Source organism: Oncorhynchus gorbuscha, linkage group LG23 (assembly GCF_021184085.1).
Source record: "Oncorhynchus gorbuscha isolate QuinsamMale2020 ecotype Even-year linkage group LG23, OgorEven_v1.0, whole genome shotgun sequence".
In the NCBI taxonomy this organism is placed as follows: domain Eukaryota; kingdom Metazoa; phylum Chordata; class Actinopteri; order Salmoniformes; family Salmonidae; genus Oncorhynchus; species Oncorhynchus gorbuscha.
The window spans coordinates 65,652,887-65,669,533 of NC_060195.1; the positions used below are offsets into that span (position 1 = coordinate 65,652,887).

Below are 16,647 nucleotides of genomic sequence, written 5' to 3' on the forward strand. Positions count from 1 at the left end.
TTCTATGAATTGATGTACTCAGTTCTCCACACAAATCAGGGGTAAAAACAAAAGAAATCTCATGACTGAAATTTAAGTCAATTTCAGTTCGACTGCAAAACTCCTTTTTCATGAAAATAGAAAAGGCATGGCCATCATTACTTGTCAGGAAAGAGGATAGTTTTGTACATGTATTAAAACTGAGTTACACCATTTAGTCATACATATCTATATATATACTGAAATAATTGTGGAGGGGTTAAAGTTATCACTGCAAAGGATTACTGCAAAGTGATCAATAACTTAACCCCTCCACGATTATTTCAGTCCCACAATCCCCCAAAACACACTTACACCCTAGTCACTCACATCTAATCAGTGACACAAAAACATAATTAGCATGTTCTCAGACTACGCCACATGAGCATATTTCCCCCAGTAGTATTAGTACTTCAGTACACACAGTATGTAGGTGATGTGCAGCCCCGGGTTACAATCATGAAGTGGTGAAGGAGCCACCATGAGCCTCACACAGCCCATCCCGTTCAGAGCCTCACAATATATCTTTAGCCCTGCTCCGGGCCCTTTAATGTCTGCCGACCTGAAGGAACTAGCCAGGTGCACACAATATGGCGGGGGCTCCACCTAGCCTTTTTAGGGGGAACTTCTGCCTTATGGCTGGGGTGGCAAAACTCCAGTAACTTTCCTCAAATTCCCAGGCTTTCCAGGAATCCCAGTCCCTGGGAATTGAAAACGTTACCAGAATTTCACAAACCTAGCCATATGGCCAACACCTTCCCAGTTCCTTTAGATCTGTAGACACCGAAAGGGGGAGGGGGTAGTTCATGGTTGTTTATGGACCAGTCAGTGCTGAGTCATCGTTATGACCCTACCTCCCATATTAATGGCTCCACGAGGGCCCAGTTCACCCATTCTCATTTCCTGTTCTCTCTGGAAGAAGTGAAGAAGAGTGGTGCACCGTAAACCTTGTGGACAATAACTACTAGGACCATTAGGACATGTGTAGGATGATTCCTCACACATCACAACACTCACACAGATATACAGTGTGGCAAAAAAAGTATTTAGTCAGCCACCAATTGCGCAAGTTGTCCCACTTAAAAAGATGAGAGAGGCCTGTAATTTTCATCATAGGTACACTTCAACTATGACAGACAAAATGAGAAAAAAAATCCAGAAAATCACAATGTAGAATTTCTTATGAATTGATTTGCAAATGATGGTGGAAAATAAGTATTTGGTCACCTACAAACAAGCAAGATTTCTGTCTCTCACAGACCTGTAACTTCTTCTTTAAGAGGCTCCTCTGTCCTCCACTTGTTACCTGTATTAACGGCACCTGTTTGAACTTGTTATCAGTATAAAAGACACCTGTCCACAACCTTAAACAGTCACACTCCAAACTCCACTATGGCCAAGACCAAAGAACAAAATTGTAGACCTGCACCAGGCTGGGAAGACTGAATCTGCAATAGGTAAGCAGCTTGGTTTGAAGAAATCAACTGTGGGAGCAATTATTAGGAAATGAAAGACATAAAAGACCACTGATAATCTCCCTCAATCTGGGGCTCCATGCAAGATCTCACCCCGTGGGGTCAAAATGATCACAAGAACGGTGAGCAAAAATCCCAGAACCACACAGAGGGGACCTAGTGAATGACCGGCAGAGAGCTGGGACCAAAGTAACAAAGCCTACCATCAGTAACACACTACGCCGCCAGGGACTCAAATCATGCAGTGCCAGACGTGTCCCCCTGCTTAAGCCAGTACATGTCCAGGCCCATCTGAAGTTTGCTAGAGAGCATTTGGATGATCCAGAAGATTGGGAGAATGTCATATGGTCAGGTGAAACCAAAATATAACTTTTTGGTAAAAACTCAACTCGTCGTGTTTGGAGGACAAAGAATGCTGAGTTGCATCAAAAGAACACCATACCTACTGTGAAGCATGGGGGTGGAAACATCATGCTTTGGGGCCTTTTTTCTGCAAAGGGACCAGGACGACTGATCCGTGTAAAGGAAAGAATGAATGGGGCCATGTATCGTGAGATTTTGAGTGAAAACCTCCTTCCATAAGCAAGGGCATTGAAGATGAAACGTGGCTGGGTCTTTCAGCATGACAACGATCCCAAACACACTGCCCGGGCAACGAAGGAGTTACTTCGTAAGAAGCATTTCAAGGTCCTGGAGTGGCCTAGCCAGTCCCCAGATCTCAACCCCATAGAAAATCTTTGGAGAGAGTTGAAAGTCCGTTGTGCCCAGCAACAGCCCCAAAACATCACTGCTCTAGAGGAGATCTGCATGGAGGAATGGGCCAAAATACCAGCAAGTGTGTGAAAACCTTGTGAAGACTTACAGAAAACGTTTGATCTCTGTCATTGCCAACAAAGGGTATATAACAACGTATTGAGATAAACTTTTGTTATTGACCAAAAACTTATTTTTCACCATAATTTGCAAATAAACTCATTAAAAATCCAACAATGTGATTTTCTGGATTTTCTCTCTCTCATTTTGTCTGTCATAGTTGAAGTGTACCCATGATGAAAATTACAGGCCTCTCATCTTTTTAAGTGGGAGAACTTGCACAATTGGTGGCTGACTAAATACTTTTTTGCTTCACTGTATAAGCAACAGCCAGGCAATAAGGTTAATAATGTTCTCCCAACTGTGATAGAAAAAGTCCTGAAGGAGGAGTTACAAAAGCTGTGTGTGGAATGATACTGTATTGGATATGTAAGAATTTAGTGAGAGAGGAGCACATACGGAATGATCATCTGAGTTCCTAGGTTTGCTTAACAAGTTACCTATGTGTCCAGTATGGATTCTCAAGGTCCATCTAAAAAGGTCAATATCAGTCTGTATGTGATGAGCATATAACTTAATGTGGGCCAGGCCAAAATATAACATGGATTTAGTCCAAAGTTGATCAAACACTGAAGTGACCTTGTGGTCATTTCAGCCTAATAGAGGAATAAGGGTTACTGATAAATATGCAAGAGAAAAGATAGAGAAGTAGATACATCCCCAAATCCCCTCCACACATTGATGTTCAGACAACCTAAACATGAGTACACACAAATATATATGTACTCTACACAAACCCACAAATGAAGCTGTACAAAGCACACACATTATCAACACTGACCTCCCCTCACACACACTCAAATAAAATATCTTATCATAAAGGACATGCAATAAACATGCCCCCACTCGCTCTCACACACACACACACCTGTAAGTACACAACATTATCACTCAACTCAACCCCCCAAAACACTCGCACAGACACAAATAATATGCAAGTACACTCAACATCCTCCTAACTCGCTCACTCACACCATCATACAAATATGATACACATACAGTATAGTCCTGTGTGCTACGTTATATTGTCAAAGTCAGAAGCGTTACAGATAGAAAAGCATTGTTTAGAACAGACATGCTCTGTAACGTGTAACAGGGAACAGTGTCAGCTCTACACATTGCATTTCTACCAGCAACATTCTAAACATTGCAGAACCACAGAATACACCTCCTGGTCCAAAATGTCTTAAGATATGTTGTCACATCTGAGTTTCCTGTAAATTTTAAACTGGCCAGCTAAAACAAAGTAAACATGGGTAAATAGTACATATATTATATATTCCATACTAATATACTATATTTCAAATCATGTTACATTTAAATAGTTAATGAGGGATGGACACTAAAAACGAAATCCTTCACCGGTTGCATGCACTCATCTGTAGTGGGACAAATTGGGTTCTAGTTGTATAGTTACAGCTCCACCTGAATATACTTACCCGGAATACAATGCAAATGTTCCACATTGAAGATCGAACACTTCCATCACACTTACTTGCACACAACACTCCCTCAAGACAAGCTCAGTAAGTAGTTTAAGTACACACAGAAACAAATTCAAATCACAGACAAACACACACGGCAACAAATTCTCACACACACTCTCTCTCTCGTCTCTGTAGAGTACAGAGGTAAATGCAGTATGGGAAATTAAAATGTCATGTTAATTAACAGGACGTGACAGTATTACAAAAGTTTGTCATCTATAATATTGAGTTAATTAAATGCAAGAAACTTTAAAGGAAAAAGAAGGAGAACTGTTAAACGAGAAACAAAACAAAATACAGTATTTGTTAAATCTTGAGTATTGATCAGAATATCTGAGCTAGGTATTTTGCCTGGAACATTTTTCACACAAATGTTTATGGATAAATACTCCCTAAAGTACAGTATGCACTACTACTAAACATTTTTATTCTTTTTTTTGTCATAAAAAGTAACTAGAAGGTAATTATCATTTGTGGGACTTGCTTTAGGTCATTGAAAGTATTTTTGTGGTAGTTGAGGAAATGTAAAACATTTTACTTAAGTGAAGAATTATAGCCAAAGTTAAATGATAAAATATGTAGTCTGATAAGTCCATACTACCAAAGCCCATACTATGATAGACAACTATAAAACCTTATTACTTTGGCGTGTGGGGGAGAGTTATCACATATTTCATCACAAATACACTCAGACTACAACATTTTTACTCATAAGGAATTAGAAAAGGTGTAGGCTATAATTAGGGGTGATGAATATGTTCCACCTAGTGGTGGAAGTTTAGAAGTTTGTTAGTGTTAAATGTAATTCTGGTGTAGTAGAGGGCGTGACTGATTTATAAATAGTGGGAGACTAGGTAGTAGTAAGTAGCCCAGAAGTACTAGTAGCAGTAGTCTACATTGCAGTAGTGACTGTTTTAGATAGGTAGGCCATAGGTTAGCTAGAGTAAGTGTTATAATTTGATTTTGCTGTTCTGATTTCAGATTTGAAGTTTTTATGAAAGTAGTCAAAAGTTTGTCAAATTGAAGAGATAGTAGTTGATGCGGTTCCTAAAACAACTGTATAGGTTGATTGTTAGAAGATAATTCCGTTCCCAATTTCAGATTTGAATAGCAGAAAAGACCAATATTTCATATCCTCTTACGTTTTGTCTAAATTGTTGAGAAAGTGTTCAAGTAGCTGATGTGTAAAAAGTCACGTTGTTTTACAAAGTTTTTAAGAAGGACAAAAAGTTGAATAATTTAAAAAGTATATATGCAGGGCTTCCCGAGTGGCGTAGCGGTCTAAGGCACTGCATCGTAGTGCTAGAGGTGTCACTACAGACCCTGGTTTGATCCCGAGCTGTATCACATAACCGGTCGTGATCGGAAATCCCATAGGGCGGCGCACAATTGGCCCAGCGTCGTCCGGGTTAGGGGGAGTGTTTGGCCGGGGGAACTTCATTTGGCTATTCGCGCTCTAGCGACTACTTGCGGGGGGCTGGGCGCCTGCAGGCTGACCTCGGTCGTCAGGTGAACGGTGTTTCCTCCAACACATTGATGCGCCTGGCTTCCGGATTAAGCTGTTGGGGGTTAAAAAGCGCGGTTTGGCAGGTCATGTTTCAGACGACGCATGACTCGACTTTCGCCTCCGGAGCCCGTTGGGGAGTTGCAGCGATGAGACAAGATCAAAATTGGGGAGAAATGGGGGGGTAAAAAAATATTTTACAAAATTTGTATATATGCTATGAAAAAAACCTGTACGCAAGCAACTTAATCCAGACCAGTCTACACATTTTTACATTTGAATGGTATTTCTATTCTGAAAAGTGTTAGAGTAGTGTGCTACATAATAACCACAAGTCAGTTTTTTAAATATTTTTTTAACAATATTTAAAGCGAAGACTGTTGCTAGTGCCACTCATAATAGTAGGCCTACATATACTGTAATCCTGTGTATGTTTTACACGAGCACAATTTTGGCACTCTGGATGACGGGACACATTGAATACAAAGTGCCAGACACTTCTGACTTCTAAGTTGTAGTTCAGCTTTGTCTTGTGGACTTCTATTCAACCACCCCTTTTGGTTTTCATTCCTCGGTCGATAGCGCATCAAGTTAGGGGATGGAGCATCATTTTATTTTTTAAACTTGCACTCGTCTTTTCCTACTAGCAATGACATTGCTGATCACTACTTTAATTGAGGAAAAATGTACTTACTACGACTGATACGTGGCTGTCTCACCTAGCTTTCTTACGATGAATGCACTAACTAAGTCGCTCTGGATGAGAGCATCTGCTAAATTACTAAAATGTCAATCTAAAAGGAGGGAGACAAAAAGTGTGTTAAGGTATACGTGTTGTTCGTAAGTGTGTGTGAGGCTTGCGAGCATGTTCTAAGATTGCCGCCAGTCTAACCCCCCCCAGACTAATGGTAAAGGGTAACGACAATAGATCTATGTTAATCCTTGTGCGGGTTGTTTAAGGTTGAGCTGTAGGAGTTGAACTCTTGCTCCTATGCAACAGTTACATGCTAAGAGTAGGGTAAGGGTGGCTGTAAGTAACAGCAGAGGGTGCTTTGTACGATATTTCCAGCCGGTCCTCTTTCTCTACGGCCTCTCAACACACAATAGAAACAGAGAAGAAAAGTTATTATGCAGCAACATCATATGACACATCACATCCACAGGCATGCAGTAATACAAGTGCACCAAGGGCTAGGTAGATAAACACATGTTTCCTGAGAATGTCAGTATGTTTCCCAACCCATGATCACAGAGTTGCAATGATGAAAAAGTTGACTGGAGACTGTTGAAGTTCTGAAAATTGGGACCAAGACTTAGGCCTGAAATGAAAGATTAAAATCCACCCCCAAAAAGCCGATGACAGATTCCTCAACTCTTTGCCTGTGTGTTTTTGTCAAGTGAATAGATAAAGATACCAAAGGACACAGCATTTGCAGTGGCCATTTCTAGACATGCCATTAAAATTTTAACAGATTGACATTCATGTTACCCTATCGCCTTCATGGAAAAACTAACTATTCTGAGGACTCTCTCTGGAAGTGAAGTTACTCTCATCCGGAACACACTCAAGCATCACAAATGAGCATGGTGGTGAAAGGGTCTGTCAATCATTAGCCTCTCCCCTCTTAACGTTCCCACAAGAAAGCCAAGCTGTCGGTTACAGGATCTAAATTACTTCAGACAACTCAGCAGAGATAAAGCAGTATTTTGTTCAAGCAGGTGTCCCTCTCCCATACTACTTTAGTAAAATATGTGTTGAAAACCCAGGTAAATACAACAGACATTTGTATTGATGACATACGTATAACGTGGGACAGCTACATGGTGTTTTATGTAGCTGGCTGTGAGGATAGTATTGTGGATACACTGCTTAGAAGGGCTGCTACTGCTGGACATCAGTTTGGTGAGAAAAATACACCCTGAAAACCACAGTAAAACAACGATGAACCAATATGAAAACCCCTCGGCCTTTCTCTTTTGGTTTTAGCAGATCTGAAGAAACCAGATGGGTGTAAACAAGATGGTGGCTGTCAGCTGCTACCCTAAGCCCACTGGAGGGTTAGGTTGAGCAATCGCTGCAGTACTTACACCTATCAGTCCCGTAAGAAGGAGAATGAATAGTGGCTTGAGGCCAATTTCAGATCTGGGTTGCATCTTCTAAGCGAAAGTCTTTGGAAGATACCAAAACCAAACCTAAAGCCCTGTTGGTATTGTGACATGCTACTTAGATAAGAAATAGCACTAAACCGGGAGTAGGCTACCCTAAACTAGACCAACCCAAAATACATTTTCATTAGACTTTCACTTACAGGACTACGGTACACTATGTTCATCTGTAGTTACCTAGAAAAGATATGCTCCTATAGTGATATGGGACACTATTTGAAAAGAAAAAGGCAGCATTCTGGTATGCTTTAGGAATGGGTATTCAAAATTATTTTACCATTCAAATAATATCATCACTTATATTTTCCAGATCTCCGGATAGTCGAAAAATGCCCATGCACATGGCAGAGGTAAACAGAGGAGATACTGCGTTTCCGGTAGTTTGGCTAACAGCAACAGCGAAAGAAGTCCGATTTTCGCCGTGATAGAACTGATTCTGCTACGAAAAAGGTTTTCTGGTGAGTGTTTTGCATTGATCTGTGTCAGGTATAGTGGAAACTCTGTCAAGGAAGTGCTTGTAATTGCTATTTGAAGTGGGGGAAATGGCATAACGAGTCGGGGCAGCCTGGAGGGCTAAATACCCAGCAGTAGCTCAACGCACCGCTATTGAAACTACATTCAAAGATTTGTAATTGAATTCAATTAAGAATTTCAAATGTCCTGGTATTTCTTTGTAGATAAAAAAAATATATCACAAGGATGACATAATATAGACAAAGAGTTTCCATCGTTAAAATAGGTCCAAATAAATAAATATGTACCTAAAATAATTAACACTCAGGCAATTGAAAACTAACATTCGGTCGGATATCCGGGTATTTAATTAACCGTGCCTGTCCCTAGTATGCTCGATCATCATCAGTGTGACGTAGAGTGGTAGGACTGTTAGGCATCTTTTCTCAACACCCAACATGATCGGTGGACCCGAAAAATCCCTATCATAGCCGAGAATGTTCTGAAATCCCCATATAAAACACAGACCCTCAGCAGAATCGTGTGAATGAACGTGTGTGAACACTGCTTCTCTGAATTGAAGAAGAAAAAAGTGTGAAAGTTTGTGTATTCAGAAACCTAGAAATGAGTGATACTGACTGTACTGATGTGAATGTCTATGTTGGCTGTGTGTGTGTTCTCCAAGTGTATTCACACTCTTCATGAAGTTAGACTTGAACCGGTCTGACCTTTGTGTGTGCATGTTTGTGTGTCTGTCCGGTGAACTCACGGTGTCCGCATAGTTTGGCTTGAAGCCGTCCGGTTGGCGTCTCAACTCTTCCTGCTCTCGATGGCGCTGCATCATCTCCTCCTCCTGCCTACGCCTCTCCTCATGTCTACAAACAGGAAAGAACGTTTAACACACACACTTATGACGAGTAGAAAATAGAGTGGGAGGTACACACACGTACCTCATCTCTATATTCTTGCGTTTCTGCAGCTCCTGGTTGCGAAGCTCCTCCAGGCGTCTCAGCTCCTCTTGACGCCTCATCAGGTCTGAGAAAGAGAAGATGAGAGAAATATGGGTTGGCTTGGTATTACATCAGGTCTGAGGAGGGGTTGGCTTGGTATTACATCAGGTCTGAGAGAAAGGGGTTGACTTGGAATTACATCAGGTCTGAGGAGGGGTTGGCTTGGTATTACATCAGGTCTGAGGAGGGGTTGGCTTGGTATTACATCAGGTCTGAGGAGGGGTTGGCTTGGTATTACATCAGGTCTAAGAGGAGGGATTGGCTTGGAATTACATCAGGCCTGGGAGGAGGGGCTGGCTTGGAATTACATCAGGTCTGAGAGAAAGGGGTTGGCTTGGAATTACATCAGGTCTGAGGAGGGGTTGGCTTGGTATTACATCAGGTCTGAGAGAAAGGGGTTGACTTGGAATTACATCAGGTCTGAGGAGGGGTTGGCTTGGTATTACATCAGGTCTGAGGAGGGGTTGGCTTGGTATTACATCAGGTCTAAGAGGAGGGATTGGCTTGGAATTACATCAGGTCTGAGAGGAGGGGCTGGCTTGGAATTACATCAGGTCTGAGAGGAGGGGTTGGCTTGGAATTACATCAGGGCTGAGAGAAAGGGGTTGGCTTGGTATTACATCAGGTCTGAGAAAAGGGGGTTGGCTTGGAATTACATCAGGTCTGAGAGAACGGGGTTGGCTTGGAATTACATCAGGTCTGAGAGAACGGGGTTGGCTTGGAATTACATCAGGTCTGAGAGAACGGGGTTGGCTTGGAATTACATCAGGTCTGAGAGAACGGGGTTGGCTTGGAATTACATCAGGTCTGAGAGAACGGGGTTGGCTTGGAATTACATCAGGTCTGAGAGAACGGGGTTGGCTTGGAATTACATCAGGTCTGAGAGAACGGGGTTGGCTTGGAATTACATCAGGTCTGAGAGAACGGGGTTGGCTTGGTATTAATGTTTTTTTGTATTCACTCATGACAGTTTCTGACAACACTTGAAGTAGGCCTATGGCTATGTCTGCTAATGTTGAATATGCGCACAACACAAAAGGTAACATGTTAACTTTGTCCTTGAGAAGTGAGCGTCTTCCTCAGTGTGTGTGAGAGGTTCCTCTGAGTGTGTGTACCTTGTCTCATCATCATGAGCTGATGCTCGTGCTTGGCGGCCTCCATCTCTTGCTCCAGCTTCTCCTTTGCCTCTCGGATGTTGCGCTCAACCTGGTCTCTCTGCTGCTTTTCCATCTCGTCCAGGGCCTTCCAGCGGGACGAGTACTCAAACTCAAATGTCCCCGGCTGGGCAAACCGTGGGGGGTGTTCCCTCTCCCTGGAGAGACAGGGAGGAGAGGGGTTAGTGGCTGGACTAAGACCTGCAGGGAGACCATGAGGAAGGTGGAACCGTGCACACACACACCGACAGGCAAGTGAATAAATCAACAAATATGATAAAGAACTCCTGTTGTCAAGACTGGTACAGAGAGTAAAACTCCCAATAGGAGATTGTGTGTATAACGTACTTGTGGTAGTGTACAGATTTCACAAGCAATTTCTCTGGGAGTCCATCCTCTTCATCCAGCTGCTCAGTGGGTTCCACTATGGCAGGCCGAGGAGACCTGGAGACAACATGGTGAGATGTGAGTGATCACTCACACTGCTTGGAATTGATTTGGCGCGTCTGGGTTATTTCATAAACCAGGTAACTAAGTAAATGCAGTCGTTGGTTGTCTTACGTGGTGAGCAGCAGCGCCCCGTCAGCACAGCGATCCAGGGCTTTACGAGCACAAGGTTTGTTGGCAAACTCCACGAAGCCCTTCCCAGTGGGCCTTCCTCGGTCGTCCACCACAACGATAGCCCTTTCCACAGGCCCGAACTCGGAGAAGGCCTCCTCAAGGAGCTCGTTGGAGACCACGGGGGAAAGGTTCCGCACCGTGAGGGCAGAGCCGTGCGTGGCGAAGCGGATCCGGATAGGTCGGTTCCCCAGCACTGTGCCGTCCAACTCTGCCTTGGCAATCTCTGCTAGCGTCCTGGTTTCCTAGAATACCAGGTCAAAGGTTAGGCTCTATTGATAGCAAACTTTAAAAAGTTTTTTTTATACAGTCTTGGTTGATTAATGAGAATTGCCACCTAGATAGTGTTACAAATAAACTCTAGTCAAGTAAGTTTCAAAGGGACCCGATGTATCAAGTAATGAATGGTTTCGGGTGGAGGAGTGGGCTTAACAACTAGTCAGGCAGACCCATCCGCCTGAGTAATAAATAGTAGCTAACTAACGAGGGGAAACAGATGGCTATCGATACTAATGCGGCCTAAACGCCAACATTCAAAAGGAGCTTCCTTCAGCGCGGAGTTAGATATTACTGATTAACGTTACTCTAAAACGCAGTCTTACCAGTCGAATGAAGCCGAATCCTCGGTCTCGGTTGATAAACACCTCGTTAGCCTCGCCATACTTGGAAAACAGCTTTTTGAAATCATCCTCCGTGAGGTCTGTCGGGAGGTTACCGATGAACAACCTACAACGCTGCGTGAAGGTTTTCTCCCCGGGTCTCCTGAAACTCTTTATATCCAGCGTCATCTCCTGCGACTCTCCGGCTCCACCCTCCCCCTCTGCAGCAGGGCTGGCAGCCGTCGGCGGCTTTGGTGGTGGGGTTTTCCCATCCGCAACAGTCGGCCTTCGCTCCATGCCTGGAGAGCCCATGTTGCGCTTTGTGTGCTGCTGCTGCTGGTGGTACTGCTGCTGCTGCTGGTGGTACTGCTGCTGAGGTTTCGGCGACGGTGCGTTGTTTTGAATGTTGACCTGTTTTAGATTTCGGTGAGCCATACTTAGAGCGAAGTAAATCCCTCACAATATCTATCCAGTAAGTATAGCTTTGAATGCGCAGAAATGTTTCAGAAATTAAGAAATCGTGCCTCCTTTCAGTCAACAGCCAGCGAAGTGCGGCTGTAATTCAAAATGGCGATGACTGCGCGCGCACCGTTGACGCGAGGTATTCAACGTGGCTGTGGTTTTCCCCTTGGCCACTAGGTGGTATACGAAGACTTTCACAAGCTCAGGGATGTCGGGAAGTTTTTGCATGGCACCGTGGCATGCTGATGTTGGTGTCCACTTTGTTCAACATGTTCACTCACACATGTTCAAGGTCAACGTCATGGGAAGATTCAGTGTGCTGCCGCTGACACTTTACTATCTAAATGATTGATATTCGTAACAGCAGCATGTTGGTTCCCTTCCCAAGATGGGAACACTATGCCAGTAGGAGTATTACTCCACTTGGCAGTGGTACTGGTAGGCTCACTATGCTTATTGCTTATATAATCATTTAGGCCTGGGGCAGATCTCATACTCTGTCTATGGTCCAAAGTTTATACACACACACACACACACACACACACACACACACACACACACACACACACACACACACACACACACACACACACACACACACACACACACACACACACACACACACACACACACACACACCCTATGGGGGTAAAGTGGAGGGAAGGGGTTCATGGGGTGATAAAAGGGATGGTTGGTCTCTTTGTGCCAGATGTCTGAGACTGGTCATGTGACAACGATGACTGAGACTGGTCATGTGACAACGATGGCATTCACGGACCTCCACACAACTAAATGGCCCTGTAGCCACATTTTTGCCCATTGTGATGACAAAAGACGCCAGAGTCACTGGAAACCAGACAGACACAGATGCCTGACAGTATAATACACGCTATTCCCTATGTATTGTATAATGTGTAAAAACGACAGGTAGCTGATTGTAAAATAAAACCCCTATTCCCCGCATAGTTGACCAGAGCCCACATAAACTGGTTATAAGCTGACATAAGCTGTCATTCCTGTTTATGACAGCTGGTATTCTATCCTCATTGCAGATGAATGATCTTAAGTCAGTTTTGTGTTCCCCCTTAATGGTTATTAAGGTGATGGTAAACTGGTTCTAGATCTATGCCAAAGGTCCATTTCTACCTGGACAAGCTCAGGGACAAAATAATGTACAGGTACTTAGCTCTGGGCTAGTTTCCCAGCATCTGGTGTCTCTTTACCAAAGTTGTCAGGCAGATGCCTGATACACCCAATTTATCGTCTGTGTGCTAATGTTTGCATAGCAACGATAGGCTTCCCAGATCCCTGGAAAGGGTCACAGAGAAAAGTTTGGCAGCTAACCTTCACATGACTGATGTGTGTCACATGAACACATACACACACACACACACACACACACACACACACACACACACACACACACACACACACACACACACACACACACACACACACACACACACACACACACACACACACACACACACACACACACACACACACACACACACACACACACACACACTGCCAGGCTAGTGGCCGGGCAATAGAAAGAGAAGGGAGGAGGGTGATTAGTTTTTGTTGTTAGGGCTCAATCCCCTGTGCTTTCGGGGGCATAAAGGAAGTGCTGCTCTCAGCAGGGTCAGTGGGCTAGGTCTGCAGAGGCACGCCGGGGCGAAGGGGGAATTATAGCCAGCGATTAACTAGGCAATCCTCTGCCAATCACATGATATGAACTAGTGTGGCAATGAAAAAACAACAGGGGGAGAGGGAGAGAGAGAGACCACCTAAAACGAAGCGATTCCTACACCTATCACCAGCGAGTCCCCTAAGCAAGCTGGTCCTGGGGCTCTGTTCACAAACACAAACACACCCCACAGAGCCCCAGGACAGCAACACAATTAGATCCAACCAAATCATGAGAAAACAAAAAGATAACTACTTGACACATTGGAAAGAATTAACAAAAAAACAAAGCAAACCAGAATGCTATTTGGCCCTAAACAGAGAGTACACAGTGGTAGAATACCTGACCACCGTGACTGACCCAAACTTAAGGAAAGCTTTGACTATGTACAGACTCAGTGAGCATAGCCTTGCTATTGAGAAAGGCCACCGTAGGCAGACCTGGTTGTCAAGAGAAGACAGGCTATGTGCACACAGCCCACAAAATGAGGTGGAAACTGAGCTGCACTTCCTAACTTCCTGCCCAATGTATGACCATATTAGAAACATATTTCCCTCAGATTACACATATCCACAAAGAAAATTTACCTGATGTTGATAAACTCCCATATCTACTGGGTGAAATACCACAGTGTACAATCACAGCAGCAAGATTTGTGCTCTGTTGCCACAAGAAAAGGTCAACCAGTGAAGAGCAAATGCCATTGAAATACTACCAATATTTATGCTTATTTATTTTCCCTTTTGTACATTAACCATTTGCACATTGTTATAACACTGTATATATATAATACATACTATAACATTTGTAATGTCTTTATTCTTTTGTAACTTCTGTGAGTGTAATGTTTACTGTTAATTTTTATTGTTTATTTAACTTTTGTATATGATCTACTTCACTTGCTTTGGCAATGTTAAGATATGTTTCCCATGCCAATAAAGCCCCTTGAATTGAACTGAATTGAGAGGCAGGGGAGAGGGAGATGTGGGGGAGGGGAGGTAAGTAGAGGGAGAGAGCACAGTATAGGGTGGGGTTTGGGGGTCAGAGTGAGAGTGAGAGAGGCGGGTGAGTGGGAGATGTGGAGGGAGGGGAGGTATGTAGCGGGAGAGAGCACACTACAAGGTGGGGTTTGGGGGAGAGAGAGAGACAGGAAGAGTAGGAGAGATGTATGTAGAGCAAAAGAGGGAGAGCTAAGGATGGAATATGCTGTCTGTACTCTTCCAAGGACTAAGATCTTCCTCTCCTAGTCCAAGACTTCGCCCACTATCTTTTCTTCAATCCACCAAATTCACTCCAGACGTCCCCAATTCTCCAAGATTGTGATCCATTTCACCCCTACACTTCCCTCAGGCCCCTCCCCAAATAGTATTTTTATCTCTGTGAATACTGAACCAGTAAGGGCTAAGTACTGAAAGTGTCATGTTTTGTCATTATTGTCATGTCTTGTCCCTGTGCTTTCTCTTCTATTCGTTTCCCCCTGCTGATCTTATTAGGTTTCTTTCCCTCTCTCTCTATCCCTCTCTCTCTCTATCCCTCTCTCTCTCTATCGTTCCGTTCCTGCTCCCAGCTGTTCCTCATTCGTCCTAACTACCTCGTTTACTCTTTCACACCTGTCCCCTATTTTGCCCTCTGATTAGAGTCCCTATTTCTCCCTCTGTTTCTGCGTCTGTCCTTGTCGGATCCGTGTTTGATGTTTGCTGTGCTGTGTTCTTGTTCCGTCGTGTTTTTGCCTTCTTCAGATGCTGCGTGTGAGCAGGTGTCTATATCAGCTACGGCCTGCGCCTTCCCGAAGCGACCTGCAGTCTGTGGTCGCATCCCCTGTTGTTCCCCTCTACTGACTAGAGGGTTTCAGTTTTCCTGTTTGGACTTCACCTGTGATAGTATCCAGGACTATCGTTTTGTTTAAGACTGGAATAAACTCTGTTTCTGTTAAGTCGCTTTTGGGTCCTCATTCACCTGCATAACAGAAAGTGACTGAGATATCTTGAATTTCACTATCGGTGTTGGATACAGCCTGTCAGATAGGCTAGCTATAGTTGCATGTTATAAAGGAAACTAAATTACATTTTGATGGATGTTCCTCATCACAGTGTGAAAACCGTGTGCCTGTGTGTCTTCCCAACCTCTCACTCCCTTCTCCTCTCTCCCCCACCCCACCCCGTCCTTTCCTCTCACTTTGTCTCCCCCTCCCTTCATACCCCCATGTCCTCAAAAAGCATAACTACTATCTCTTTCTGCATTGTGGAAAGTCAAAGTACTTATTTTATTTCACCAAACAAAACCCCCAGACGACAAGTTAGATATGGTACAAAAAGTTTATTCAGTAACAGTTTTGTAAACATTTGAGGTAAATGAACATTTACATCAACATGTTCTTACAAAAGTTCAGACGTAAGGCACTTCTCTTCATAGACAGTGATTTCACAATGGGGTATCTGGTCTGAGCATGTCTAAATCTCCTTCCCTGCCTCACTGGCCAATGAAATCTCACTCCACGCCAGAGATTCCAAAAGTCCAACAAATGTCAGTTTTCTGATGGGGGGGGGTGCCTGACACAACAATGGAGTATAACTTTAATTTAACCTAGCCAAACACCTCTCCAGTATTTTTTCGACAAAAAAGTCAACAAAGATGCAATCTTTTTTTCAAAATCAACTTTTTTGTCATCTGCTAATTCTCTCATAAATATAAATACTTTCTAAAATATTGAGACATCCTCTTTTTGAGATTCCTTTGTTATTTTATCTTAGAACGCAATTCTGTCTTAACTGTCCAGATCATTATCTACATGCTAAAGTGTCAACTTTAAACAATCGAAATGACAAGGTTATAAACAGAAATGATGAGTTAACAGAACCGTAACCTGTTTTCAACAACTCTTAACAGAGTTCTATTGGTGGCCATTTTAGATTTTCTCTCTTTGGTGGACAGCTGACCTGCTCTTCGTTTTTTTTGGATTACAATGTTACAGCTCGATCCCATCACCTGGTGGCTTTTTTTAAACATACTGCATGTGCATGGTATGTAAACGATTTGTGAGGCACTTGGATTCTGTGTGTGTGGCAACGCAACAAGCAGCAGACCTGATTCTCTAAGCATTTTAACACATCATACAGCAGAGCACAGCAACAGCCCATT

General features: G+C 43.4%; 1 protein-coding gene across 2 annotated transcripts in view; it reads right to left on the minus strand.

Moving 5' to 3' along the window:
- LOC124010801 (paraspeckle component 1-like) overlaps positions 1-11,925 on the minus strand; it is a 29,429-nt gene extending 17,504 nt beyond the window's left edge. For both annotated transcript variants that reach the window (XM_046323476.1, XM_046323474.1), the window contains exons 1-7: positions 11,361-11,925; positions 10,702-11,003; positions 10,489-10,584; positions 10,102-10,298; positions 8,927-9,011; positions 8,746-8,851; positions 873-930 (exon numbers count right to left, since the gene is read on the minus strand). In XM_046323476.1, the coding sequence (XP_046179432.1) occupies positions 873-930; positions 8,746-8,851; positions 8,927-9,011; positions 10,102-10,298; positions 10,489-10,584; positions 10,702-11,003; positions 11,361-11,792 (1,276 nt within the window). In that variant the 5' untranslated portion in view covers positions 11,793-11,925. The remainder of the gene's footprint in view (positions 1-872; positions 931-8,745; positions 8,852-8,926; positions 9,012-10,101; positions 10,299-10,488; positions 10,585-10,701; positions 11,004-11,360) is intronic.
- Positions 11,926-16,647: the final 4,722 nt, after the last annotated feature.